Source organism: Thunnus albacares, chromosome 17 (genome assembly GCF_914725855.1).
Source record: "Thunnus albacares chromosome 17, fThuAlb1.1, whole genome shotgun sequence".
Classification (NCBI taxonomy): domain Eukaryota; kingdom Metazoa; phylum Chordata; class Actinopteri; order Scombriformes; family Scombridae; genus Thunnus; species Thunnus albacares.
In genome coordinates this window covers 29,379,043-29,406,609 of record NC_058122.1, presented here as the reverse complement: position 1 = coordinate 29,406,609, position 27,567 = coordinate 29,379,043, and the positions used below count along the sequence as shown (strand labels likewise).

General features: G+C 39.9%; 3 protein-coding genes and 1 long non-coding RNA gene across 4 annotated transcripts in view; 2 read left to right on the top strand and 2 right to left on the bottom strand.

Moving 5' to 3' along the window:
• The window catches only part of LOC122966231, a 28,689-nt gene extending 6,514 nt beyond the window's left edge, over positions 1-22,175 (bottom strand). The window contains exon 1 of the mRNA XM_044330278.1: positions 21,942-22,175. The gene's annotated coding sequence lies outside the window, so the exon portion shown is untranslated. The remainder of the gene's footprint in view (positions 1-21,941) is intronic.
• On the top strand, positions 1,491-11,718 carry LOC122967019 (trichohyalin-like). The gene is made up of 4 exons (XM_044331374.1): positions 1,491-1,769; positions 7,758-8,554; positions 8,756-8,925; positions 10,449-11,718. Exons 2-4 carry the CDS (start codon positions 7,814-7,816, stop codon positions 11,716-11,718), a joined length of 2,181 nt encoding a protein of 726 aa, XP_044187309.1. The 5' UTR covers positions 1,491-1,769; positions 7,758-7,813.
• Positions 17,318-21,788, bottom strand: LOC122966230. The gene is made up of 2 exons (XM_044330276.1): positions 21,622-21,788; positions 17,318-19,232 (listed from the first exon to the last, which is right to left on the bottom strand). The coding sequence occupies exon 2, from the start codon at positions 19,166-19,168 to the stop codon at positions 18,266-18,268; it is 903 nt and encodes a 300-aa protein (XP_044186211.1). The 5' UTR covers positions 19,169-19,232; positions 21,622-21,788; the 3' UTR covers positions 17,318-18,265.
• Positions 22,176-22,219: 44 nt separating the features above from the next.
• On the top strand, positions 22,220-27,482 carry LOC122966237. Its single transcript, XR_006398352.1, has 3 exons — positions 22,220-22,776; positions 26,297-26,338; positions 26,629-27,482. It is a non-coding gene; the product is annotated as an uncharacterized LOC122966237 (long non-coding RNA).
• Positions 27,483-27,567: the final 85 nt, after the last annotated feature.

Genomic DNA, 27,567 nt, shown 5'->3' with positions numbered 1-27,567 from the left:
AGGAAATTTTGGGCTTAGGCCTTAGAGCAAGAGTAGGCAGGTCTAAAGGTAAGTTAAAGGTTTCTTAGGTATTTTGGAAACAGACTCTCAAAAGACGCTTCCATCAAGTGTCTTTTCACACTCGCATCACTTGTCTGTGTTCGGAAACATAAAATAGAAGAACTGTGAGGGACTTTTATATATATTAGGTAAAAACATCTAATTTGTCTGAATTGAGTGATAGAGTACATACAATGAAAACACCAACGGTGGGCTTGTGCATAACTAATTTATGTATTTATTCATTGTATTTTTTTGTGTTAAAATGTGATAATATGATAATTATCATGACATTTTTATCAACCTTAATTTTGGGGGCCCCTGCCTGGTACTACCTGGCGCTCTGCGTACTCTGCACATGCGGAGCGGCGGCACTGGTCACGTCTGTGTTGGAGTGAAGCCTTTGATTTAAAAGCTCAGCATTTACAATTTAAGAAATAAAAGTGTGCCAGTGTAGTTTTAAAGTTATTTATTTATTCATTCACTCATTTTGTTCAAGCTGTGAAGACAAAGAGAAAATTAAACAGTGGTAACTGCTTATAGTGATCACAGATACAGTGATCAGCTGCTCATATGGATCAAAAAGCTCTGAGACAGAATCAGTCATATACAACACTTTACTTCAATGATAAGCGGCTGCTGCTGCCTGAACACTGAAATCATGACGGACGAACGTCGTCTTCTCTAAGTTTCTGACAATAAAAGGGAAAGAAATTCAAGCAAAATTCACTGCTATCTTCACCTCTTCTGCCACCGAGGAAAATAAGGAACTTGTCACCTGCAAAAGTCAAAACCTGCTGCTTCAAAAATGTACACAATGTGTTTGAAACAGCTGTACTGTATTTTGTCAGTCAATAAAATCCAGTATCTTTATATTCATGTAGGCTAATAAATATACAAATGTCAATTAGATGGTATTCTGCATGAGAAATTAAGAAAAAGAAAAGGTTATGATATTATAGTGATATTTGACCTGGACAGACGTGATCACTAAGTGGTTTCCACTGTACTTATATCCTTCTCCAGTTTCTTTATCTCCAACTGCAAGTTAATGTTTAACTTTCATTGACGCTTGTTAATGGACATTTTGTGAAAGAGAAAACGTGTCAAAGAGTTTGATAATGTTGGTAAGTTGGTTCTCTTAAGTTGCAGACACCATAGTTATAAACATACATCTGATATTATCTAGTCTTCTGATAATATGAATAATAATGATGAATGCTAATTTATTAACAAATAAAGATAAAACCATGAACAGGGACAAACGCTGCTCTTCACTTTCCTCACACAGACTCATCAAACCAGATGGAGGGATCAAACCAACCTTCAAGTAATAGGTTTACTCCTCTAACCTTTAGGCCATCACTACCTGCCTACAGATTTGCATTTAATCTGTCATCAATTTGTGCCAAGTCGTCTCCTTCACCTTGTTAATTGCAGCAGTTTTGCCCTTTTTTAGTGAAAAGTCCTTTATATCCTTCATATGGTTTCATTAGTAAACAGTAGATCCTCTGAACCTGTGCAGGACGTTGCTCTGCAGCTTTACAATAAGTCACGTGACTTACAGAAACTGAGCAACAGTATAAAGTCTGATGCAGGAAAAACTCTTCAGCAGTGAGACGAAGGAACAAACTCAGAGCCTGAACTCAGTCTCAGTCTCTGTTTTTAAAAAAGAAACTTTACTTAAACACAACAGGAAAAGTTTTTGGACTCAGATTCTCTCCAAACAGGTCAGAAACGTTTATTCTTCTATTTTCTATTTTTTCATCCAGCTGCAGATCTTGATGTAAATATCCTAATCTATACTATGAAAAAGTGTGAACAGCTCTCTGTGCACACTCGGACCACATGGATTGTGATTCTGCAGGTTGGTTTTGAAGATCTTTTGTGCATTTAAACGTTGATAAAATAGCAGAGGCACTTGCGCCCATCGTGTTGGTTTAAAGTAAGGTGTGGTCAGGCGCACTGGTGCGCATTTCTATCTTGAGGTAGCAGAGAGCGATTGACCAACAAAAACCTGGTCTACAGTCAATGTCGCAGTGTTTCTATGTTATTTTAAGGAGCGTTATCAAGATGCGGCTGCACAACATCCACTCTGCCTGTTACACACACAGGACGCGCAGCAGCGCACAAACATGCAAAATGTAACAAATAAAAGGATTACAATGTGAAAGGTAATTATTGTGTTTATTAATGTATTTTTTAAAAATACATGTCATGATGCTTAGTCATAATATTTATCAGAATTTACTAATTGCAGTAATGACAGATTAAATTGTTTAATAATTTGACCGAATCGTTGCAAAACACGGAGGTATTTAAACAACGGATCAAACACAGATCAATTTTCCTGCTACATTAATACATGATGACATGAAGAACACATGAGGAAATAAATGAGGTGAAAACAATGATTCAACTAACGAAGGAAACTAGAAAGGTGTGAAAGGTGTGTGGTCTGAATACTGAAATAAATCGCAAAGCGCTGTTGAAAATACTAAAGACTCGTTCAGGATCCCCATCTGTATGAATACAATTTGATTACCATGGCATGTTACATTTAACAGATTTGGCAGTTAATAAGTTGTATGGTAGTGTTTTATTTATGACCACAAGGTGGGGCTATTGGTGCCATAATTCAGTATGTTGTGTAGATTCTCATGGAAAACTTATCTGCCAAGTTTCATTTCATCAAAGACAACAGAATTGTAGAAATAGCATGTTAAAAAGTTACTTTAGCGCCCCCTTTGGGAAAAATTTTATGAATTGTTACACACTTCTGACAGGTCACCTTGTGTACAAAATTCCCATAATTGGTCACGATCCAACTCTTTATTGAGGACTTATTGACCATTAAGTGCATTAGGCCACGCCTACAAAAGTTTGCTAACCAATAACAGACAAACCGTAAGTGATATCTGAAAACAAATTAATAAGTTGTGTTCAGGGTCCTCTAAACAAGGTAAGTACCAAGTTTGGTGAAGATTGGATTGTAGAGATTTTTGAGAGAGAGGAGGCTTGTGGCAACATACTGAGGCAAGATATGTGCTTTAGGAGTTAAAATTGTGGAAGTGACAGCTGTTCAGAAAAACATTTCTGGTCTAAAATTATCTGTGCTCTCCACTGTGCCTGATCACATGACACACTGGTGAGACCTGAAAAAGTCTGAAAACCCCCTGACTTTGGGCATAAATTGCTGAAAAACTACATAAGATATCACTAAACAATCTGATAACTTTGAAAGTTCAAAGTTTTGTGAACATTTTACAGTTTGAATGGTGTCTGTAGGATAATGGACGTCTGAGCAGTTGAGTGTTAAAGTGACCAAGGTTCCAACTCGGTCGGACGGTTCGTCTCATAGACTGCCATTATAAATTTTAATGTTTTAAAAAATTATATAAAATCACTGAAACATGTTACATTTCAGAAAAATACAAGCACACATCTGCTGAATGAGTTGCACAGATTGACAGTTGAATGGTTTTTATAGCACAAAGTATGCAGCAGTTGAAACACGGCAAAAAACGTACGGCAGACGGAATAAGAATAAAGACTGAGAAGAACTAGAAAATGCAATTTCTGTAGAAATTGCGTGTGATTGCTGAAAGTGAATTTAGATTGCATAATTGGAAGCTAAACACTATTGAAAAATCTACCAAGATTAAAATCAGCAATGGGTGAAACTGAACCTACATCCTCATGTTTGTAAGACAGACATGCTATGCATTGAGCTAACATGTCAAACAGTAATGTCAGGCCAGATTCTGGTATTAAGCCTGTCACTTGCATGAAATTGACAAAAAAGCAGTTCAGCTCAGCTCATTAAGCAGATTGACATCACCTGGACTCCTTCATCCTTCAACTCTACTGAGCTCTGCCCTAAGCGGGGTTCAAACTCACAACGTTTGGATCTAAAAGGAATCTAAATCTTGGATCTAAATCTGCTGAATGAGTTGCACAGATTGATGTTTGAATGGTTTTTATAGCACAAAGTATGCAGCAGTTGAAATGCGGCAAAAAATGTACGGAAAACGGAATAAGAATAAAGAGTGAGAAGAACAATGTGTCATTTCTTTCAGCAATCACACAATAAAGATTTGGATAACAAAAGTGCAATCACACAACAATGTGTCACACAAATACAACACAAATATTCTTTAACATTTTTGAGAGTACAGTGATCAGGTTTATATACTTTTAGCAATTAAAACCCTGCTGATTTGACCTGTTACTCCATGACTGAACAAAACGATTTTAAAGAAACCAAAGCTGTAATAAAATAATAAACCTTTTCAAAAACCAAACGAAGATAAATTTGCAACAAATTAATGAACAGGACCTTAAACTGGTGGTCTGGGGCCACGGGAGGGTCCAGGAGCAGCAGTGTGCTCGTTATGGATCCGTTTCCTCCGCAGAGAAGCTTCCTTCGTACTACTTGGCAAATGCGCCGTCATAATAGCAATCCGCCAAGGTGTAAGCACACCTGGCTCTTAAAGGGAATGGGAGATGACACTCTGATTGGTTTATTGCATGTTACGCCGAAAACACACCCATGATTAATTAGGAGACTAAGGACAACCCCTTTGAACCGTGCGCCTGGCGCAGCGACCATTTTTCCGCCGTTAAAATACACACCCTCAATGCAATTCAGACCATGCACTTTAGATCGTTAAAATAGGGCCCGATATCTCTAGTACAGGAACACTGCAGCTCTACTACATTCATTTGTCCTCTCTGTGTCACATCCTGCCAGGACTTTCTGTTGTGTTTGGACTCTTTGTTTTTTGTTCGTTTGGGTTTTCTGTGTTACACTCGTGTTGCCTGGGGCCTGTTTTAGAAAGCAGGTTCAGCAAACTCTGAGTCTAACCCTGAACTCTGAGTTGATGAACCCTGATGAGAAACTCAGAGTTTTCAGTTTCAGAACAGCTGATCAAAGTTTGTTCAATCAACTCTGAGTATGTTCACTCTGAGTTGAATAAAAAAAGCCATCATCAATGGAGCTCTGATACTATGAGTCACCATGGCAACAGGTAAATAAAAGGCAGAGTCTCCATTTTAATCCAGTGGATGTAGAGATATGAATACATGTGTATGAGGACGCTGCACATTTATCTTTAAAAAAAGAGCCTGAGTCAGAGCGGGAAAAGTGTTGATAAGTTTATATATGGGACACACCTGGCCCAGGTGTGTCCCATATATAAAGTCAGAAGCAGCCGGTTCAGCTCCTCTCTTCTCTCCTCCACACATTCCTGTGTTGCTTTTGGTTCTGTTTCTTTTGTTTCACTATACAACACCCACACAGCATACATTCACTCATCCACTCCCTACATGACTGATTTTACAGACTAACCCTACCTATTGTTATCTTTTGTTTGTTTTTGAGTACTTTGTGTTAAATAAATTTACTTTTTGATTATGTTCTCACGCTGCCCAAACAATTCTCACACCAAAACACTGCTATAGCAACAGAGATGAACAGTCAGAATATATATAATAGTTTGTGTAGAGTGATGGTTAAACTAAGCAAAAAATTTTTTTAGTTATACACAGGGCTGTAATGGAGGCTAAACGCCAATTAGCCACCTCTCAAATTCTGGAAAGCGTTCAAGCAGACATCCCTTTACAGCTGTTAAAGGTTCAGACCTTCTTCCTACCGCAGCTTCTGTTTTATCTTCCAGGAGCACTCGTTTTGTTTTCCGATTTAACTTTGTATCCTTGTATGAGACACAGAGACCGACAATCCACCGCCCACTCCTGCTGCGCTGGTGTTTTAATCAAACAAACCCTCCGCGCTGAAGCAGACTGGAGCCGCTTTCATGGGACAGATGAATGAATCAGAGTTCAGAGCATCGTGTATGACTGACTGCAACTGACGTGCAGCATCAAATAATAATGTCAGAAAAGGGAGCACAAAGTAAGTAGCTAGCAAAACTCTTCAGCAAAAAGTGGAGCTAAAGTTTTTTAAATTGACATTATTGTTTTAACCATCCAGTTTATCTGCTGCTGCTTGACTGCTGATGCATCCCCACTATGTGTTTTGTCCACAATTTCTGTAATTAAAACCATACATGTTAAAGTTCTGCTTGATGCTCACTCAGATCTTCAAAGGAAGGCTTTTTATATTTTCAGAGTGAGTGAAGGAATCAGGAGAGAGGAGACGGAAGTAAGGAAGAATTGCAGGATGTAATAGTGTTGAAAGGAAAACAAGGAGAAAGTAAAGAACTGACTCAAGATTGACATAAAAAGTTTAAAGAGGGAAGAGAAACACATAGAAGCAGCCCAGGAGTCATCTGATAGAGAGACATGAACACATTCAAAGCAGGAAAACTGGTGAGGAAATTACAGCTGTATCTAGATGAATTACTGTTCTGGTAAATATTTTTAAATGCAGAATCTGTTATCCAAATATAAAGACATCCCAACAAACTAAAGTCAAAGACTGAAACCTGCTATTAAATGACATTTCAGTCGGGCTGAATGCAGTGATTGGACGGGATTATTACAGGCCTGCAACGGTCACAGATACTGGATTTTCATTTGATTTATTGATGGCTGTCGGGATGGACAGAGAATTTCAACAAATATAATAAAAATGCTTCTAAAAAACATTAGATACCCTAGCTTTAAGGTGAGCCTATTTTTAATTCAGATTGTATTGGCTGCATTAGATATTGTAATGATATGACAAATTAGTAGACAGATTTACTTCATGGTTAGTGCGGCACCCATGAAAAAAATAGTGAAAAACACTGATGTACATATTTGGCTGTGTGAATGTGTGTGTTAACCCTTGTTATTGCCTTTTAACTTGTGAACATTCAAATAAACGTAGTTTTGATATCAGGAACAACACGTTTGACTTTCATTTGTGAATGAACCTTTGCGTCCTTTATTGGATTAGTGTATGTCTACTATTGTGGTGTAGTCAGGCTATATCCTGAAATCTGAGACCTAGGCTCCTGCTCCCACCACATATGTAAACTGCATACTGCGTGCTAACCAAGCTAGCAGCTAGCGCTATGGTCGGCTCCACCCTCTCGTCCAAATATGGTCACTTCTGGCTCAAAAATCAAAAATGGCGACGGCCAAATCGCTAAACTCAAGGCTTCAAAACGGCAGTTCACAAACCAATGGGTGACGTCACGGTGACTACGTTCATATTTTTTTAGTCTCTGAATGTACCCCACATATACACATACATACATATGGATTCTTATTTGTTTCATTGTTGTTGTTTTGTTACTGTCTTATTTATTTGCTAATGTTGTGTTTCTGTATTAGTTGATCACTTTGAATTCTCAGTATGAAAATTGTTAATGTGTTATGAATCATTACTACTTGTTACTAGTGTTTTGTTTTGTTTTCCTTAAAGGAGTTTGGGAGGGTGAGGAGATGATATAATGTGGTTTGGGTTGTACTGTATTTGTTTTACTTTTATGAATCCTGGTCTTCATCAGCAAATATTGTTCAGTTGTCATGAAGATGTGGATGATTAATAATAATTCAAAGTGTCCTCTACTCCGCTGGTTCCCAACCGGGGGGTCCTGACTCCCACTAGGGGTCACCAAGCCTGTACTGTTCTGAACTGAATATAATTCGAAAGGTCCATAATATGTCAGTTCCTCAGGGGTCGTCAATTTAAAGGTAAAATAGGGGTCTCTGAGGGTAAAAGGTTGGGAACCACTGCTCTAATGCATCCTCTAACTTTCTTCTTTCAGCTTCCTGTTGATCACACTGCTGAGGTTTTCTGCTCTCTGGTTGGAGGACCTCCATCATGGCCACCGCTGACCAGCTGCTGGAGCGGATTTTCTCCTGGATCGAGCAGAGGGAGCGCTGTGCAGAGAAGCTACGGAAACTGGCCGGAGAGCTGGAGTCACTCAGGGAGAAATGTAACGGCAGTGAATGTATTGGCAGTTCAGTGTCAGTGGCGGGAGCTGCATGTCTGATCGGGGCCGGCGTGGCCACTTTGTTCACCGGCGGAGCTGCGGCTCCATTTTTAGGTTTGTTAGGAGGAGTGTATACAGGTGTCGGTCTCACCGTCTCTCTGGCTACTAAACTCACTGAGCACCTTATATCCAGCGACACCATGAAAGATGCACAGAAGATAGAACAGAAGAGCAACGACATTGGAGAAACAATCCAGCGACTGCTGGAGAAACTGAAGGCGGAGAAGAGGGGAGTGAACTCCTTCACAGACCCAGATGAACTGGACCGACATGTCATGACTGAAATTCTGGGAGCCATGGCGAGAAGAAATGGACTGAAGTGGCCAATCAACATCAGCTCATTTGGAGATGATTGGGAGGAGGTGATAGGGTTTATTGGCCAGGATTCACCACAGCTCAACCCAAACTTAATCATGCCTTGTGTCATGTTTGCAGTCGCAGGTGTTTTAATATGTTTCTCATTTAAAGCTAAAGGGAAAGCATCCAAACGTTTGTTTGCTAAAGGAGGTGAACAACTCATCAAAAAAGTGTCATCGGCTGGATTTAAAACATTTCTTAAAGGAGGCCTGGTAAGATTATGCAACTATACACATATGACACAGACAATCACACATAATTATCCTTTATAATAACATGTCAAAATGTTGTTATTAATAGATTGATAATTATTGACTTAATGTTTTTATTCATTATATGTTTGATAAATGTGCATTTGCTTCATCTCATAAGACTGAAAATGAATGTATTGATCTCTTCCCATTGACCCTCAGGTTGTGGGAGGAGCTGTTGGAATGGCGTTTGCACTTTCAGAGGCCATTGACAACTGGAAAGACATGATCGAGAAGAATCATGTGACTGAGGCGAGCCAATCACTGAGAGACACAGCTGATGCAATCTTAGAGATGACCCGGACACTGAGGAAACAGCTTGACGACATGAAGTATGATGTTTTCTTCGAAATACATTAAAGTGATTCTGTAGGTTTAAAAGGTGTCAGTAAACAGTTTGTAATTTCCTCATTTAGAAGGAACAGCAGCTGCAGTAAGTTTGGATTCATGTTAGATAAAAAACTCCAGACCAAAACAGAAACATGTGTAAACCACAACTGCAGTATAATTCTCTTCACTGTATAATCTATAATCCTCTATATCATCTCCATCCATGATGCTCCAAGTGTTTGCCAACAGTGAACTGTTAGGAACATACTGATCATGCAGATGACAGGGTTGAAGCAGGTTATGTCACAGCAGCTTGAAGCCGAATCATCATGAAAAAGAGACATTAGAATCAGAGAACAGCACCAAACACTCCAGCAACCAATCACCACCCCAGTAAGAATGTCTTAGAAACCTCCTGCCAGGTTCAGACTACACGATATCAGCTCAATGCCAACTCCACCCAACAGACATCGGGCATCAGGACTGAAAAAGGGCATCAGGGAGGACAATATAAGTAGTGTATCATAGTGGACGACAATTGATGCCACATCTGGAACGTCCCAACAAAAAGACAAGTCCGAATTTCTTCACTATCTGTCACCTTGTTGAGCAACTTGTTGCTGGTACTGCTCATGCTATGAAACAGAGGAAAGCTTTCAGGCAGAGTTCAGCACAGATATTAGCTTCTATGGAAACATGAGCGGATGGAAAGAGGAGACTCACTACTCACCTAGGAATGTGCTATAAATCTCTTTCATACATACAGTAAGACAGTCCCCTCTGAGACAGCACAGACATACACTAGCCAAGAGATAAGTACAGAAATGAGTAATAAATGATACATTTTAATGTTTCATTTTAATTTACTTCAACACTGGCACCTCCTTCTGTCAGATCGGTCGGGTACCAACATGCAGTCTGACTTTTCGCTCTATAATTGTCTAATTTGACACAGTGACATCTTATCAGTCAAAAATATCGTGCGGTCTGAACCTGGCATTAGCAATCAGTCATGGCACCCTTCCATACTCCTTGGTCACTAAACCACACACCATAGTAACCATCTAACAACAAAGTGACTCTTGCATCTGCAGAGCAACATGTTGAAGTAGCAGCAACTCCAAACCCTCCTGCAACTCTTACAACTCAGCAGTTGACCAATTATCACCCTACCAGAACCCTAAACTGAACACCACAGACATCACCTAGCAGTGCACAAAACACCAGCCAGATGACTTTAGCAAAAGCAGAGAAACATACTGTAGTAATGACTCAAAACATCACAGCAACCAACAAACCTTAGCAACCACATACAGTAGCTCCCAGCAAGTTGTAGCTGTGATCTACAAACAGTCCTCAAAACTGCTTAGCCTAAGACTTTTTAAAAATTATTCAGTTCACAATTATTTCTTCTGAAATCTAATTTCAAAGTAAATCTAGTTGGCTTTGGTGTTTCAACATTTCTACCATCGATGTTGGTGTTTTTAAATTATTCTGACTGTATCTTCACTGTCGTTGTTCACAGGAGGATGCTTGAAGAGATGGAGAAACAGCAACGAGAACAAGAGGAACAGCTTCGCAGAGAGTTCGCCAGAAGACAAGAAGAGGAACAGCCTCGCAGAAAGATCGCCAGAAGACAGCAAGAGGAACAGCTTCGCAGAGAGTTCACCAGAAAACCAGAAGAGGAACAGCTTCGCAGAAAGATCGCCAGAAGACAAGAAGAGGAACAGCTTCGCAGATATGATGATCGAGGGGATGAGGAGAGTGATAGTGAGGAGGAAGAGAGTGATCGAGGGGATGAGGAGAGTGATAGTGAGGAGGAAGAGAGTGATCGAGGGGATGAGGAGAGTGATAGTGAGGAGGAAGAGAGTGATCGAGGGGATGAGGAGAGTGATAGTGAGGAGGAAGAGAGTGATCGAGGGGATGAGGAGAGTGATAGTGAGGAGGAAGAGAGTGATCGAGGGGATGAGGAGAGTGATAGTGAGGAAGAGACAGAGGTGGTTGTGTTGATCAAAATCAGAAAAGCTGGATCAATAAGGATGGGGCTGCTCAATGTTCAGTCACTGACAGCAAAAACAGAAGAAATCAAAAAGCTCATAACACAAAACAGCTTGGACGTCTTTCTCCCAACTGAGACATGGTTAAAAAGGATAGGTGGAGATCACGTTCTCAGAGCAGCTTCACCGGAAAATTTCAGTTCCGTTCATCAGGTGAGGGCAACTAGAAAAACTTTCAATGTCAAGCAGGAGAGGAAATCTCGAGGGGGAGGGGTAGCGATTCAGTATTCAAAGGTGTTACAGGGTGAAAAAATAAAACGAACAAAAAAAGCCCCAGATACCTTTGAATATGTTGCTGCAGAGCTGCAACATTGTGAGTGGGGCCAACCTGTCCTGCTCATCAATGTGTATCGCCCACCGGGTAACTTGAACAGCTTGACCCGGTTCTACCCATTCCTGAAAGAGTTTGAAAGTCTTTTGGATGAAGCTTCTGCACGTTACAACAGCATCATCATTACTGGCGACTTCAATATTCATGTTGAGAATAAAACGTTGAGCTCAACTACTGAGTTTCGACAGCTTTTGGAAAGGTATAATCTTGTTCAGCATGTAGAGGAGCCGACACGCGGGCGTGTTCACTTTCTGGATCTGGTCATCACCAGGAATGTTGAAATCTCTGATCTCACTGTCCAGAATGACGAGATATCAGATCATTACACCGTCATTTTCAATGCAAAGCCGGTGTCAAAAGAAACAGATGACGAAAAGAGCAGAAAACGATACAAGAGGAAAGAGTAAAAGAAAATGTCGTGTTATAAAAGATGGTGCAGATTCAACTGCATAATTTGACTCAACAGAATTACATCGATTAATTTCAATTCATGAACAAACAGTTCAAAATGTTAAGTGAAAGTCATATATTTCCTTATGTAGCTATGACAGATCTTTACAATCATTAACCAACTGCAACTTAAAATAGTGCAGTTTGAAAGGCCAAAACGGAAACAGGACAAACAAATATTTATCTTTATTCTTTCAAATTGAGCTAAAAATAAACTGAAACATGTTTCTAAAAGAAGAAAATGTATTCAAATGAGTAAGAAAAAAGGAAACCCTGAAATATTTGAAAAAGTAAAAATTAGAAATGCAACATAAAAAGGTCAAAACTCCACCAACGCTTCAGTGTAACAAACATCTTTACTGTGAAACCAACATGTTTTGTCTCCGATTAAATAAACAAACTTCAGACTTTTTTCCTTCTCTGCAGTTTGGAAGCAGGTGAAGTTTGGCCAGAAACCCAAACTCTAAAACATGCAATGTAAAAATGTTTGGAGTCACTGCAGTAAGACTAATAAAATCCTGAACAGCAGCCACCAGATTCATATGAACACTAGCCAAGAATTAAATGTACAGATTAGATGTGCATGTTCAAATGGTGTCTAAAGTTATTGTTTAACAAAAGACAAATAATAGAATTAAACAACTTTACAGAAGTAAATAACTTTAACATTTTTGAAAGCAACAACACTTCACATATGTATATAGTAAATTTTGACCAAAAAAAGTACAGAACTGTACAAGAGTTTTAGATGTGTAGCCAGTCTACACTCTATATTATGTAGATGGGACCCTGAGTTCTTCATCCTAATTTCCTTTGTTATATTATCTCTGATTAATTTAATGTTTTTAGCTTGGGTCACTTTGGAAATTCTATACCTCTTGAATATAACATATTGTGAGACCACAGTGTAACAAACAATTGAGTGTACTATCCCTTTAACACAGTACAAGACCACACTCTAATATAAGTTGGTATATAGTATGAAGGCTATATAGCTTTTAATCTCTGAAATAATAAACACACTCAGAAACCATTTAAAATTAGAAGTAATAATTCCCTCCTTTTATTTCTAAAGCAAAATTAAATGAAAATAACATTAAATTAAATACCAGGAGTGTTCACTGCTTTTGTTTCACAAGTCACACAGTAGTTTTCCCTTTTTACCTTTCCAACTTTAAAATATATGTTTTAACTTGTCCACTGAATTATTTTAGTGACCTTACTCACTTACTTATATATATATATATATATATATATATATATATATATATATATATATATATATATATATATATATATATATATAATATATTTTTTTATATTTTGTAAACATCAAGGCATAAACAGATACTTTGTTTTTTGTTTTAACAGTTTTGAAGGTGGAGTTAAAGTTAAAAAATGTACGTAATTATCAGGAAAATCCAAACATGTATTTTTGTATTTGGTTATATTTGTATATGCACTATATTACTGTCAGTGACTACGTTCACATGCACACTAATATTCCACTATTATTCCGAATATGACAGTGTTCAGAATTTGATACGGGTCATGTAAACAGCATATTCTGTTTGGATGTTCTGAATTAGGCCTTATTCCAAATGTCGCATTTTCTGATTAATAAATGTGTGATATGCTCGTTAATCAGGTTTTAGGAGCATTCTTTGGACTTGTATACAGCACATTCAGAATGCGCATCATAACTGGGGTTTTACTGTAGTTTTACCTGTTTATGTTCAGCTCTGTGGGATATGTGGGATTCAAGAATAGGGAAAACTGAAGTATGCACCACTGCTTTCATTAGACATGTAAACAGCTTAGTAGGAATATTTTGTGCATGTAAACGCGGCCATTGCAAACACTGATGAGTGAAAATGATGTTTTCTGTAATTTATCACTTATATTAATGTTCTTGAATGTGTAAACCAGTTTAAATTCTGAGATTTGATTTTGATGCTGTTCACACAGAAATTTGTCACTGGTGTGTAAGTATTTAGTAACTGATCATTTCGTTACTCACTTCCTTTACTCACTGTGATCATTTCTTTACTCATAATAAATGCAACTCTTATGTTTTATGAGTTTTGGTTCTTCATACTGTGTGTAATAATCACTTCATCAGTGAGTGTCGTCTGCTGCTCAAACACCAGATGGCAGCAGAGGTCAGTCTGTCAACCACAGACCATCACAGACTAAACAACAGTTATAAAGTCATATAATGTATGTCACTTCTATAATATAATAATAATCAAATTTAAAAAACCAGTAAAACTGCATTGTGATTTTGTGTTTGGGACTAATTTACAGGAGACGAGGTCACACATACTTTGTACTGAACTGTGAGGACATGAACTCTGTGATGCACTGTAATCTAATACTGATTATATATCTAATACGGTTTGACAGAATGTGTCTGATAGAAATAACACAAATAGAAAATGTAAATATTTATTACTGAAGGGACAGAACAGACATGATGTAGCAATACAAACTGGTATAAATCATCTGCTCAGTTAGTGAAATAATAACTGAGACTGCAGCTGTATATTTTTCCCAGTGAAGCTCAAATGCACTTGGAACAGAAATAATTACATTATTGTGTGATTGCTGGAAATAATCATGTTCTTCTCACTCTTTATTCTTATTCCGTCTTCCGTACATTTTTTGCCGTGTTTCAACTGCTGCATACTTTGTGCTATAAAAACCATTCAACTGTCAATCTGTGCAACTCATTCAGCAGATGTGTGCTTGTATTTTTCTGAAATGTAACATGTTTCAGTGATTTTATATAATTTTTTAAAACATTAATGTTTATAATGGCAGTCTATGGGACCAACCGTCGGACTGAGTTGGAACCTTGGTCACTTTGACACTCAACTGTTTGGAAGTCCCTTATCCTACAGACGCTCTCTTTTGTAGTTTTTCAGCAATTTAAGCCCAAAGTCAGGGGGTTTTCAGACTTTTTCAGGTCTCACCAGTGTATCATGTGATCAGGCACAGTGGAGAGCACAGATAATTTTAGACCAGAAATGCTTTTCTAAACTGCTGTCACTCTCACAATTTTAACTCCTCAAGCACATATCTTGCCTCAGTATGTTGCCACAAGCCTCCTCTCTCTCAAAATGTAAATACATTTCACATAGGACTTATAGTTTTTGAGATCTGAACCTTAATTGATAGAGTCCCTGTCATGTTCTCATTGACTGCAATACAGTCTGCAGGATGCGTGTCTCCTTTCACTGCAGTTTCTTAAACTTACAGATTCTCTCTTCCTTCAAACACTTTTTACACATATCATTCATTCTCATGTTAAACTAGTCTTGCTTTCACTAATGATGTACAGATCTCTGGGCTTCAAGCTCTGGTTTGAGACAAATACATTTTCCTCATCAAAATGGAGATTTTTTCCTCTCATTACTGGGAATGTCTGTTGGCACAGTGGTTTAGAACACTGCTCTCATGATCAGCTACCCCTTAGATGACAAGGTTGTGTGTTTGATACTTGCTCACTGCAGTGCTCCTCATAATATTGCTGTCATGTGCAAAGATGCTTTCCATCTCTATCATGTACCATAAGTCAATTCCTCTCTAGCTTACTTTAACATTATTACCTAAAGTGTGGATTGCTATTCTTGTTACGTACATCTTTTCCAATTCTACAGATCCAGTCTGAGTAGTCCAGTGGTTTAAGTTCATGTAGTTTTTCAGCAATTTAAGCCCAAAGTCAGGGGGTTTTCAGACTTTTTCAGGTTTCACCAGTGTATCATGTGATCAGGCACAGTGGAGAGCACAGATAATTTTAGACCAGAAATGCTTTTCTAAACTGCTGTCACTCTCACAATTTTAACTCCTCAAGCACATATCTTGCCTCACTATGTTGCCACAAGCCTCCTCTCTCTCAAAATGTAAATACATTTCACATAGGACTTATAGTTTTTGAGATCTGAACCTTAATTGATAGAGTCCCTGTCATGTTCTCATTGACTGCAATACAGTCTGCAGGATGTGTGTCTCCTTTCACTGCAGTTTCTTAAACTTACAGATTCTCTCTTCCTTCAAACACTTTTTACACATCATTCATTCTCATGTTAAACTAGTCTTGCTTTCACTAATGATGTACAGATCTCTGGGCTTCAAGCTCTGGTTTGAGACAAATACATTTTCCTCATCAAAATGGAGATTTTTTCCTCTCATTACTGGGAATGTCTGTTGGCACAGTGGTTTAGAACACTGCTCTCATGATCAGCTACCCCTTAGATGACAAGGTTGTGTGTTTGATACTTGCTCACTGCAGTGCTCCTCATAATATTGCTGTCATGTGCAAAGATGCTTTCCATCTCTATCATGTACCATAAGTCAATTCCTCTCTAGCTTACTTTAACATTATTACCTAAAGTGTGGATTGCTATTCTTGTTACATACATCTTTTCCAATTCTACAGATCCAGTCTGAGTAGTCCAGTGGTTTAAGTTCATGTCACCTCTCAACTCCTTTTAGATCCAAAGGTTGTGAGTTTGAGTCCTACTTAGGGCAGAACTCAGTAGTCGAAGGATGCAGGAGTGCACAGCTGATGTCAATCTGCTTAATGAGCTGAGCTGAGCTGAACTGAACTGCTTCTTTGTCAATTTTATGCAATTGACAGGCTAAATACCCAAATCTGGCCAGGTGTTACTGTGTGACATGTTAGCTCAATGCATAGCATGTCTGTCTTACAAACATGAGGGTGTAAGTTCAATTCCAACCATTGCTAATTTTAATCCTGGTAGATTTTTCAATACTCTTCTGCTTCCAGTTATGCAATCTAAATTCACTTTCAGCAATCACACGCAATTTCTACAGAAATTGCATTTTCTAGTTAATAATTATAATTAAATAAGAAATAATAATAATTTATAATTCTAATTAGAATTACAATTATAAACAAATAATTTTGGCTGGTGTAGCAAAAGGACAAAAGGCTGCCAGACATTCTACATACGTGATACTGTATTTTATGAATAAATATGAATGATGTTAGAGAAACCATTGGTGCTCTCCACAGACAGTTAACCTAATCTATAGTTTAACAATCACACAACATTACAAACATTACAGTTGGGCTTTTTTCACGTCTAATCCTTTTACTCTCCCATCTGATCAGCTGACCAGTCAATAAATAGACGATCAACAGGGTGAGGACATCAGGTAAAATCAACTTCCACATAGGACAGACCTGTGTCTCCTCGTCTCTGACACATTTAAGTGATTGGTACATTCTCCATGATGGCAGACTCTGATCGATTTCTTGGTCACAGGCTGGAGGACGGAGGAGTGGAGACAGAAGGAAGCAGAATTAGCAGAATGGAAACACCCTGAATGTTTGTCAAAGTCAGCGTATCTGACTGCATGTGATTGTGTGTGTACATGTATTAGTCATTTCAGGGACAAACAATCTGTTCACACTCTACATTCCCACCGGAAGACCACACAGTCTCGGCTGATGAGCCACAATAACACCATGAAATACCATAACATGACAGAATATGAACAAGACAAAATGTGAAACTTACACAGAAGCATTTGAAATGATATTTATTATACTGCATTACTGTTGCAATTCCACTCTGACAAAGAGGAACAAACTCTCTTAAAATATTGTCACATTTAATAAAATAGAGCTCAGATATGTTTATGGTCTCAACGTCTGGACCAGACAAAGAGCAGAAGTCAGAGTGAAACAGATTAAATAGCTGTCGAACACGAAGGCTACAAAACATTGATGTCATAGTCAGAAGTAATTAAATACAACAGCATTGTAATTGGTAGTTATGTTTCTTTCCTGAGGAGCCTCCTTTGATGCAGCGAGCTGAACATCGTCTTCACCTGAACTTTAGCCTCGACCTTTCTAAACACTTCTGTTCACTCTCAGAGACTAGAGACATCTCTCAGGCTGAAGCTCCTCAGTTAAAGATTACATGCTGAAGATTCACAATAACTAAACATGATTACATAGAGATTCAAACTTGATTATATGTGTTACAAACACAATTAATCTCACTGTAAATATTGATAATGTAGTCGAGAGTGACTTTACAGTCATTGATTAGCTTTTACTTCACTGCATCAGTTTACTTCTTCTATTCAGTATCTGCCATGAAAGGTAGTGTTTTTATTTAAAGACACAAACATCAGAAACATCATGTGACCAAAAGTATGTGGACAGCATGTTCAACAAGTCTTAAATCAAAACAACCAAGAGACAAGTCAGAGTCTAAAGACCCGCAAGACGGACACAAGACTGAAAAAAGCCTTGAGATCAAGACCAGGTCCAGTCCAAGTAAAAAAACATGAAAGAAGTCTGAGTCAAAACGATCATGAGGTCGAGAAAAGTCCAGATAATGATAACTGTCCTGATGACAACATGTACAAAGTCATGGTTCAGCTGTTACATATGTCTGCTATGTTTGAGTGTCCTCATATTTTTGGCCATGTAGCGTCTCTTCAGATGAATCAGTTTCTCTCTCATTAGAAGTTAAAGGAGCCTCTCTGACTAACCAGACTCTGCAGATTCTCTCTCACGGAACTGAAGTGCTGCTGAATCTCATGCTTCTGTCCACCATACCTGTGATCATAATATGCCTCTAAAAATTTGTCAGGGTTGCTGAAAAAATCAAGGGTGTGCCCTTTTGAATTTTCATCCACTAGAACGGTATTTCTAAAAGGAGAGCCTGCCTCCACCGTAAATGACATCTTGCACTTCTTTCTGATCATCTCCTTGTGTTCTTTGAACAGCTGGATCAGGTCGTTCTGGTAATCAGAGATGAGAGTCTCCACAGTGTTGCAGGTAACCGTCCCTCCCAGTCTCACCAGGTGAATCAGCATCTGGATGTGGAAGGCCGCCCCGTTCACCCAGGCCTTCAGAGCCTCGTTCGTCATGTGGCCGTCCCTCAACATGGAGTTCTTCAGCTTGGTGAGCGCCGCGCTAAGCTTGCCCTCAATCTGCTTCAGGTCGCTGCTCAGCTCATGTCTATTGGTGAAGTTCATCCTGCATCTCTTCAGACACTCATCGATCTGATCCCAGACCTCGGAGGCTTTCTCCTCAGCAAACACGCAGCGCAGAGCGTCCTTCATGCTCTCCTCCGCCGGACTGAACGACACAATGTCAATGAAGATGGCGATGGCGAGCGCTCCAAGGCCCGCCAGCTCAGGAGCTGACGTGAAGGCGCCCAGCTTCTCCGCCAGGTTCTTGATCCAGTCTGGAGCGCAGTCAGACGCCTCCATCCTCCTCTCATAGTGTTGTCTCAGCATGTCTGAAGAATCCAGACTGCAGAAATCCACGATTCTCTGATTGACTTTCACATCTGGACCGTCGCCGAGTTCACGCACAGACTTGTCGATTCGTTCCTCCTCACTCAGCCCGTTACCCATCGTGTGGTTGTCAGGGTTAGGTAATGATGATGATGATGATGATGAAGTAGTGATCTGTGGAACACTGAAACACACAAAATGAACACAGTTAATCGTAGCGCTCTAGAGCTGAAACGATTAGATGATTGATAGAAGATTAATTGGCAACAATTTAATCACGTCTCCACCATAGCAATGGTTGCTGAGGATCATGGGTAGGCTAATGTAGCCGCTTCGGCTATCATACTGAAAGGAAGGATGTGTGATGATATCGTTCAAAGGAAGAGCTGACGAAGTTCTTATTTTGTAGACGTTTATTAGACGATGGCCATCGGGTCCATTCCATGTACAAAGATGGTCTGGGCAACGTACCACTGTCGGTGCATAGCTTATATGGGGTTACACATCTGTATCTTATCACCTGAATAACATAGGTTTTCCATGAGCCTAACCCTAACCCTAACCCTAGGTCAGTTGGGAGCCCTCCAATCAAGTGGTTGACAGCTACCTCACCACATATTATGTATCATTACATACCACATCTGGAACAGTTCCAAACTTGACCATAAACCCATTATTTGTATTTAAAGGTCCCCCCAAGAAGGGCTCTATCATATTACCTAAAATGACATGCAGATTATGGAATATTTAGGTCATCTGTCCAACATCCAAAATCAGTAAAATACATAGGGTCAGATAAAAGTCATACTAACACATACAAAACTGACAAAAATACTTGATGTCTAAACCAAAATTGCACGTTTTTTTTAATTTGGTTTTCTGGATTTTCGTTGGGAAACAAAAAAGGAATAGATCACGTGATTTAGTTTTTTGTTTTTGGTTTAAAATGAAAAAAGGAAAAAAAAAAAAGACTTCCGTTTTTGGTTTAAAATGAAAAAAACAAATTGGCTTGATGTCCGCAGACCTGTGCAATATTCAGTCCAAAAAGGAATAAAGATAAAACAAATCGGCAAAAACCAACAAATAACAGATTTACCGTTCTTGGGTTTTTGAATTACAAAGAAATTACGAATTATCCGATGATACCTGGACCTTCTCCTGTGTGCGCTCGTTCTTTCCTCTCGAGCAGTTTAACTGAGCGGAGCACACACCTTTGTCCTGCTTAGCAAGTCAGAGCCCAGAAGCCCCGCCCCACTGTGATGTAACAGTGTTTATATCAAACAGACCCCGGTGCACTCAGACACGGAGCTGAGAGGCTCGTTGTTCGAGTGTCTATTCAAAATTTATTCATATTAAACGTGTCATGTGTCCAAATTTCACCAAAAGAGCGTCTGTCTCCACAGTAAATCACCTGTTGAGTGTTTGATGGTTGTTTATTTGTGCTTTAGAACATAACTGCAGTGAAACAATCAGAAAATTTTTCTGGTCTTCTTAAAAATGAGTCAACCGAGCCTAACTTTTAATGTTATCAAATGAAGACAGATGTCTTCCTCTCCTATCTCTCATGGCAGGGTTGTACAGCTCTGACTATAACATGAAGTCACAGAGCCCAAAGGACCCTAATCCCTGATCGCTTGTTTATTCTCAATTTATAATACTGAATGTGTTGTGTGTCCTAATTGCACCAGATTGCACTCCCTTGTGTCCCCAACAATACACCTACCAAATGTGAAGTAGATCAGATGAACAGTTCTCAGATATGCGAAGGACAAACATACAGACAGACAGAGATTCCTTGCTTTATATAGAGACTAGTGCAGTGCCCGTTCAAAACGGGTCGATTTCTCAATACCTAGAGAGAGTTGTGCCCGTCCCCTAAACGCCTCTCATGATGACTATCAGCAGACACTACAATTTACCGATGCTCCCTAAACGCCTCACGCAGAATATCTGAAAACTATAATTTTGAGTTGAGCTGCAGTTGATCGGATGAATTGTAGTGCCCGTTCAAAACGTGGCTGAGACATCCTGCACTATGCCTTAAACATACATAGAAAGTTCCCACATGTGAGGAACAGGAATAAAGCTTAACTCTCTAAACTTTTTCAATTAATTTTCTATGGTAGTTCTCGTCACTAGGGGTGAATTGCAATGGCAGAGTGGCGCTGTCTGTATTTCTGCTCGTTGACTCCACGGGCAGAAGAAGTAAATCAACATTATCAATGTTATTTATGAGGTATTTTATATTCTCAAGAATCGCTCATCCAAATAACTTAATACATCGACACTGCACTTCCTTGTTTCCCCAGCAACTCACCTGTCAGCTATGAAGTAGATCAGATGAACGGTTCTCAAGATACGTGAAGGAAAAACACACATCCATATATACAGACAGACTGACAGAGATTCCTTGTTTTATATAGAGATCATCTGCCCTTACTGCACTGATAGATAGATAGATAGATAGATAGATAGATAGATAGATAGATAGATGGAGGAATGGAGAGCATAGCCGCGGGAACATGATTTCAGTTTGAGGTGCTCGAAAATCTGTTTTTGAGTGTATTAAATACCTGCAGCGTAGTTTTGCTGTTTTCTACAGAAACAAATCCAATTATTTCATTTTCGCGTATCAGCGCCCACGTTCACCAAATAAAAAAACGCAAATTTGTAAAGTATCAAGCGTGTTATTAATACTTAGTGGGACGACGGACATTACAATTATAAACTGACTGTCTGCAGAGTCAGCCGGAACTGCTCTCATGTCTCCAGGTGTCGGTCAGCGTCATTGATAAACATCTTATTTTGTAAAATGTCCGGTGTATCCGGTAACACCGGTGTTGTCACGAGTTTATTAGTCGGTGGGAAAATTTCCTCACCGCGGCATCCTTACCTTCCTCTCAGAGAGATTTCTGCAGACGAGCTCACATCACATGTAGACTCTGCTGAACACTTCCTGTCTGATTTCTGTTTATGGCTTCAAAAGTGAAAGTTAAATCAGAGCCTCATAAACACACTGCTGTCGCCTCCTGCTGGTCAGCTGTGTCCTCCTCTTCCTCCTCCTCCTCCTCCACGACCAACACATTATACACTGACAGACCAGACCGTGGAGGATAGAAATATATGTTAGAGACACTTTACAGATGACAATGTGCATCATTTATTTTAAACTGTGATCAGTCAGCATTTATTTATTTAAATGTAATGTCTGCAATGACTCAGCAGTTTATATTAACCTAAATCTAAATCTGCAGTGCTCTGATTGGACAGCATGAAACAACATACTGTAGTTTTTGTTAGACTTTGACGATAAAATACAAAACTGAAATTGCATTGAATTGAAATTTAATAGATAGATAGTTTATCAGCCACATGTTTTGGGTACAGTATTTTATATTCTGCAGCACAAACACATAAATGGACAACAGCAGACAATCAACATATCATTACAACACAGTACAGGGATACAGTCAACATATCATCCCAGAAACATAGTACACACAACCATATACAGCAGGTGCACGGTAATGCATGTCAGTAGTGTGTGAGGAGGGGCTAGAGGGAGGAGGTCAGAGTCAAAAAGCTGTGCAGCCTTTAGTCCTAGTGGACAGTGAGCTGTAGCGCCTCCCTGAGGGAAGGAGCTGGAGGAGGTGATGAGCAGGATGTGAGGAGTCGGACATGATCTTTGTTTGTTTACAGTTGGCTGAGTATGTAAAGATTCAGCTGAGGTGAGTGGGTTGCCTATGATTTTGGATATCTGGTTGACAATCCATCGTAATCCACTGAAATGATTATTTATTAAATATACTGCATTACTGTAACTATTCATAACGTAGTCGAGAGTGACTTTATAGTAAATCCTTCAGTCATTGATCATATTTTACTTCACTGCATCAGTTTACACCAAACAATAGAAACAGTATGTGACCAAAAGTATGTGGACAGCCCTGTTCAACAAGTCAAAACAACTAGAAGACAGACAAGTTTAATTTAAATCACCCATATGAGGTCGAGAAAAGTCCAGATAATGATAACTGTCCTGATGACAATGTGTACAAAGTCATGGTACAGCTGTCACAAATGTCTGCTATGTCATTAGAAGTTAAAGGAGTCTCTCTGACTAACCAGACTCTGCAGATTCTCTCTCATGTAATTGAAGTGGTTCTCAGTCTCACGCTTTTGTTGGCCATACCTGTGATCGTAATACAGCTTCTGAAATTCTGCACGGCGGAAGTTGTGAAAATTAAGAGTGTGCTGTTTTGTATCTTCATCCACTAGAACGAATACTGACTGAAATATTTCACCCATCTTAAACAACACTGTGCACTTCTTTTCAGTCATCTTCTCATGCTCTTTGAACAGCTGGTCCAGCTCAGTCTGGTAAACAGAGATGAGAGTCTTCACGGTGTTGCAGGTAACCGTCCCTCCCAGTCTCACCAGGTGAATCAACATCTGGATGTGGAAGGCCGCCCCGTTCACCCAGGCCTTCAGAGCTTCGTTCGTCATGTGGCCGTCCCTCAACATGGAGTTCTTCAGCTTGGTGAGCGCAGCGCTCAACTGGCATTCGATCCGCTGCAGGTCGCTGCTCAGCTTTTGGTCATCATTAATGTGCATCATGCATCTCTTCAGACACTCATCAATCTGATCCCAGACCTCGGAGGCTTTCTCCTCAGCAAACACGCAGCGCAGAGCGTCCTTCATGCTCTCCTCCGGTGGACTGAATGACACGATGTCGATGAAGATGGCGACGGCGAGCGCTCTGAGACCCCCCAGCTCAGGAGCTGACATGAAGGCGCCCAGCTTCTCCGCCAGGTTCTTGATCCAGTCTGGAGTGCAGTCAGACGCCTCCATCCTCCTCTCATAGTGTCGTCTCAGCATGTCTGAAGAATCCAGACTGCAGAACTTCACAATGTTCTGATTGACTTTCACATCTGGACCGTCACTGATTTCACCCACAAACCTGTTGAGTTCTCGCTGCTCCCTCTCCTTCCTCTCCTCACTCAGCCCGTTACCCATCGTGTGGTTGTCAGGGTCTGATGATGATGATGATGATGAAGATGTAGTGATCTGTGGAACACTGAAACACAAAATAAACACAGTTAATCGTAGCGCACTTGATTGACAGAAGATTAATTGGCAACATTTTAATTAAGGAACAAGACGAACTGGCACAGAAGGAAGGGAACACTGAGACTATATAAGACAACAAGACACAGGTGCAAACACATCAGGGCAGGGCAGGTAATCACATGGGAGGGAGACACACGAGGGCAGGAAGTGAAGGACCTGGAACGAGACAAGAGGTGAGTATCAAAATAAAACAGGAAGTACAAGACAAGGAACACTGGGTAAAACAAAAAAAATAACTCAGCTGTCCAGCCGGGGCATGACATTCTGCTTGTTGCACCTCCACCAGTGCCTGAGTACCAGCTGCAGGGTCTTCACCACTAAACCCCAGAACATCTCAGGATGGTGGGGTAGCTGTCAGGGACGTCTCCTTGCTGCTCTCTGCAGCTGGATTTAAATGGTCAGGTGCTTCCACTACAGCTCTTGTCTTTTCTTCGCAGCCAGAGCCAGAAACGTCCCTTCTCTGCTTCTTTGGAGAGATCTTGTCGGACTTTATTGACCTTTTCTGACGTGAAGCGAACATTTCTCAGGAAGCGCTTAGTTGAGAGGTTTCCAAAGCTGTGGCAGCTGTCTTCTACTGGATAGGTTGTTGCTCTCCAGGCTTCCTCTTGGCATTCCACCAATAGTTTGGCATACCGCAGCTTTTTCCTTTCATATGCTTCCTGCATGCCCTTTTCCCATGGAACTGTCAGCTCAACTATCAAGACATCACAGGACGATGTCAGGTCTCAGTGTGATGGTGGTGATGTCCATGGGGAACCTTAGCTGCTTGTTGAGGTCTGCTCTCATTGACCAGTCATTTCTTGGGGCCAAGGCTGCTGTCCTGCCCTGTGTGGGTTCTGCACTGATTGTCCAGCTGGTACAAACTGGACAAGTTGCTTCCTGGTGACATCGGGGCTTCTTGTTTGTCAAGACTCTCATACTGTCTATGAGTTCTGTCAGCTTCCTTAGCATCTGGTCATGCTGCCACCTGTAATGACCCTGGGCCAAAGCGGTCTTGCAGCCACAAAGGATGTGGTGGAGATTTAACTGGGCTGTTTCACACAGGCCACAGTTCTCTTCCAACCATAAACTAATTTCCTGATGAGTTCATGGTCTCAATCACTAGTTTTAAGTCTTCCTCAACACAGCATTATGTTCATTTTGTAAATTATGGTCCCATTTAGAGTAAAATGGATGATAAAGCAGCATATTCTTTAGGGTGTGGCTACATTGTGATTGACAAGTAGCTACCATGGCGACAGCATTGATTATGTAACATAACTATGGCATAACCCCAGATTCACAGAGAACAGGTGTAGCTGTCGCTATTTCAGTGTGTTTTCAGTTCATGATAAGTTGATTGTAACATTTTGGTTGCCAAAAAAAGTCTTGTTCAGTGTTCGGTTGCACTAAAAGACCCTTTAAGGAGTCGGCTGTTCAATTTTCCCGGTAAGCACATTTTGTTTTAATGGTTTTAGGCCTGTTTTTTGCTAGCAAAAATTAGCATTAGCATTAGCATTGTAAATGCACTGTGCTAACCAAGCTAGCAGCTAGCACTATGGTCAGCTCCACCTATTCGTCCATATATGGTCACTTCTGGCTCCAAAAATCAAACATGGCAAGGATCAAATCAAACATGGCGATGGTCAAATTGCTTCACTCGAGGCCTCAAAACGGCAGTTCACAAACCAACGGGCGACGTCACAGTGACTACGTCCATATTTTTTACAGTCTATGTTTGAGAACTGCATCTGCTCAGGTATACATTAATTTAAAGTAAGTATTGAATTTTTGAATTTCTTTATTTCAGGAATGAGATGTGAATGAGTTTGATTAGTCTGACGGCAGATGGTTCATGTTGACCAGCAGGTAGTGGTCTGCCTGCAACAGCAGTGGAGTTTCTATGTAGAATAATTTAATAGTCTGATATTGGAGATTACAGAATGAACGCTGCTTTGATGATTACAAGCTACCAGGTCATATTAATAGGCTGTATTCTATCATACAGAACATCATTAAAGCAATGTCAGTGATTGAGTAGCTAAGCTTGAGTAGATTGATCTGCTAACATTTTATTAACTCGAGATCAGATCTAACAGGACGTAAGTATTTCTGTGACTTCCTGTATATTCTTTGCAGGCTGCTGGAAACTGACTGCGACTGATCCCGTACGCTGTCCAGGTGAGGCGCAGTTCATCTCAAACGAGCCATTTATGACGTCATAAGAACGCATTATCTCTCACTGCCAGGAGGGGGAGACAAAAGTTCTGCACTGCAGGTTTAATGCAATCCTGCAAGTCACTGTTTGATTCAGCTCTAAGTGCAGCAAACTTCAATACTGAATAGAAAATAATCACAAAATGCAACACTACAACGTGCTGTTATCATAAAAATAAACAGGCTACAGTAGATGCCTACGTGTCAGACTAAGAAAACAGTCTGCTGATGACAGACTTATGTCTTTTTTAAAGCTTTCCTCTGGAGGAGTCATCCGCAGTGTGTCGCCCCTCTTTTACTCACATCTCTGTAAAGCTCGGAGCAGAGAAGGAGGCGACCCCCGGTCCATTTACTGACTCATCACAGAGCCTGACCGCCGTTTCATCTCTACTGTCACACGAGCGCTGACAGTGAAAGTCCATTTCTGATTTTAATTACTGTTTGCAGTAATGATTGTTCTCATGTTGCAGCCTTCACTCAGATTTTTTTAAATAGCCTTTTTTTTATTTGAGATATTTTATATGGTCTGCGGGTGAAGCAGCATCATCACTACGAGGAGGATACATTCTCGTCTCCACCAGGGATTAAAATGCAAATCACACCCTGGAGGTATTAATCATTAAATCTTAATAAATCCACACACTGGAGGTGTGTTAATAAGGAGGTATTGATAATCTGATGATTAATAATCTGATTATTAATACCTTTAGTGAGTAAACATTAAGTCAGAAAGATTTTAAAAGATTTACCTCAGAGAGATTTCTCCAGATGAACTCACATTACAAGCTGAAGACTTCCTGTCTGGTCTCTCTCTCATCAAAAGTGAAAGTTAAACCAGAGTCACATAAACAGACTGCTGGTCAGCTGTGTCCTCCTCCTCCTCCTCCTCCTCCTCCTCCTCCTCCACTTTATCTTCATTATCTTTCTGTTTATTGGCAGAAACCATAAAAGCTGCAAAGCTTCACACTGATGTGTAGAATCATGACATCACAGTTTGACTCCACTGATTTGATGGAAATTAGTTTATTTTATTTGTTTGTTTGCACATTTTTAAAAATAAAGTTTTATTAAGTATTTTATGGTTTGATTTGTACACAAAGTGTCGCAACCTGGTTCATAAGGCCATGACAAAGACCTTGTTGCTATCTTGGACAGGTCTCCCCCGAAAAAGAGATTCTAATCTCAAGGGACCT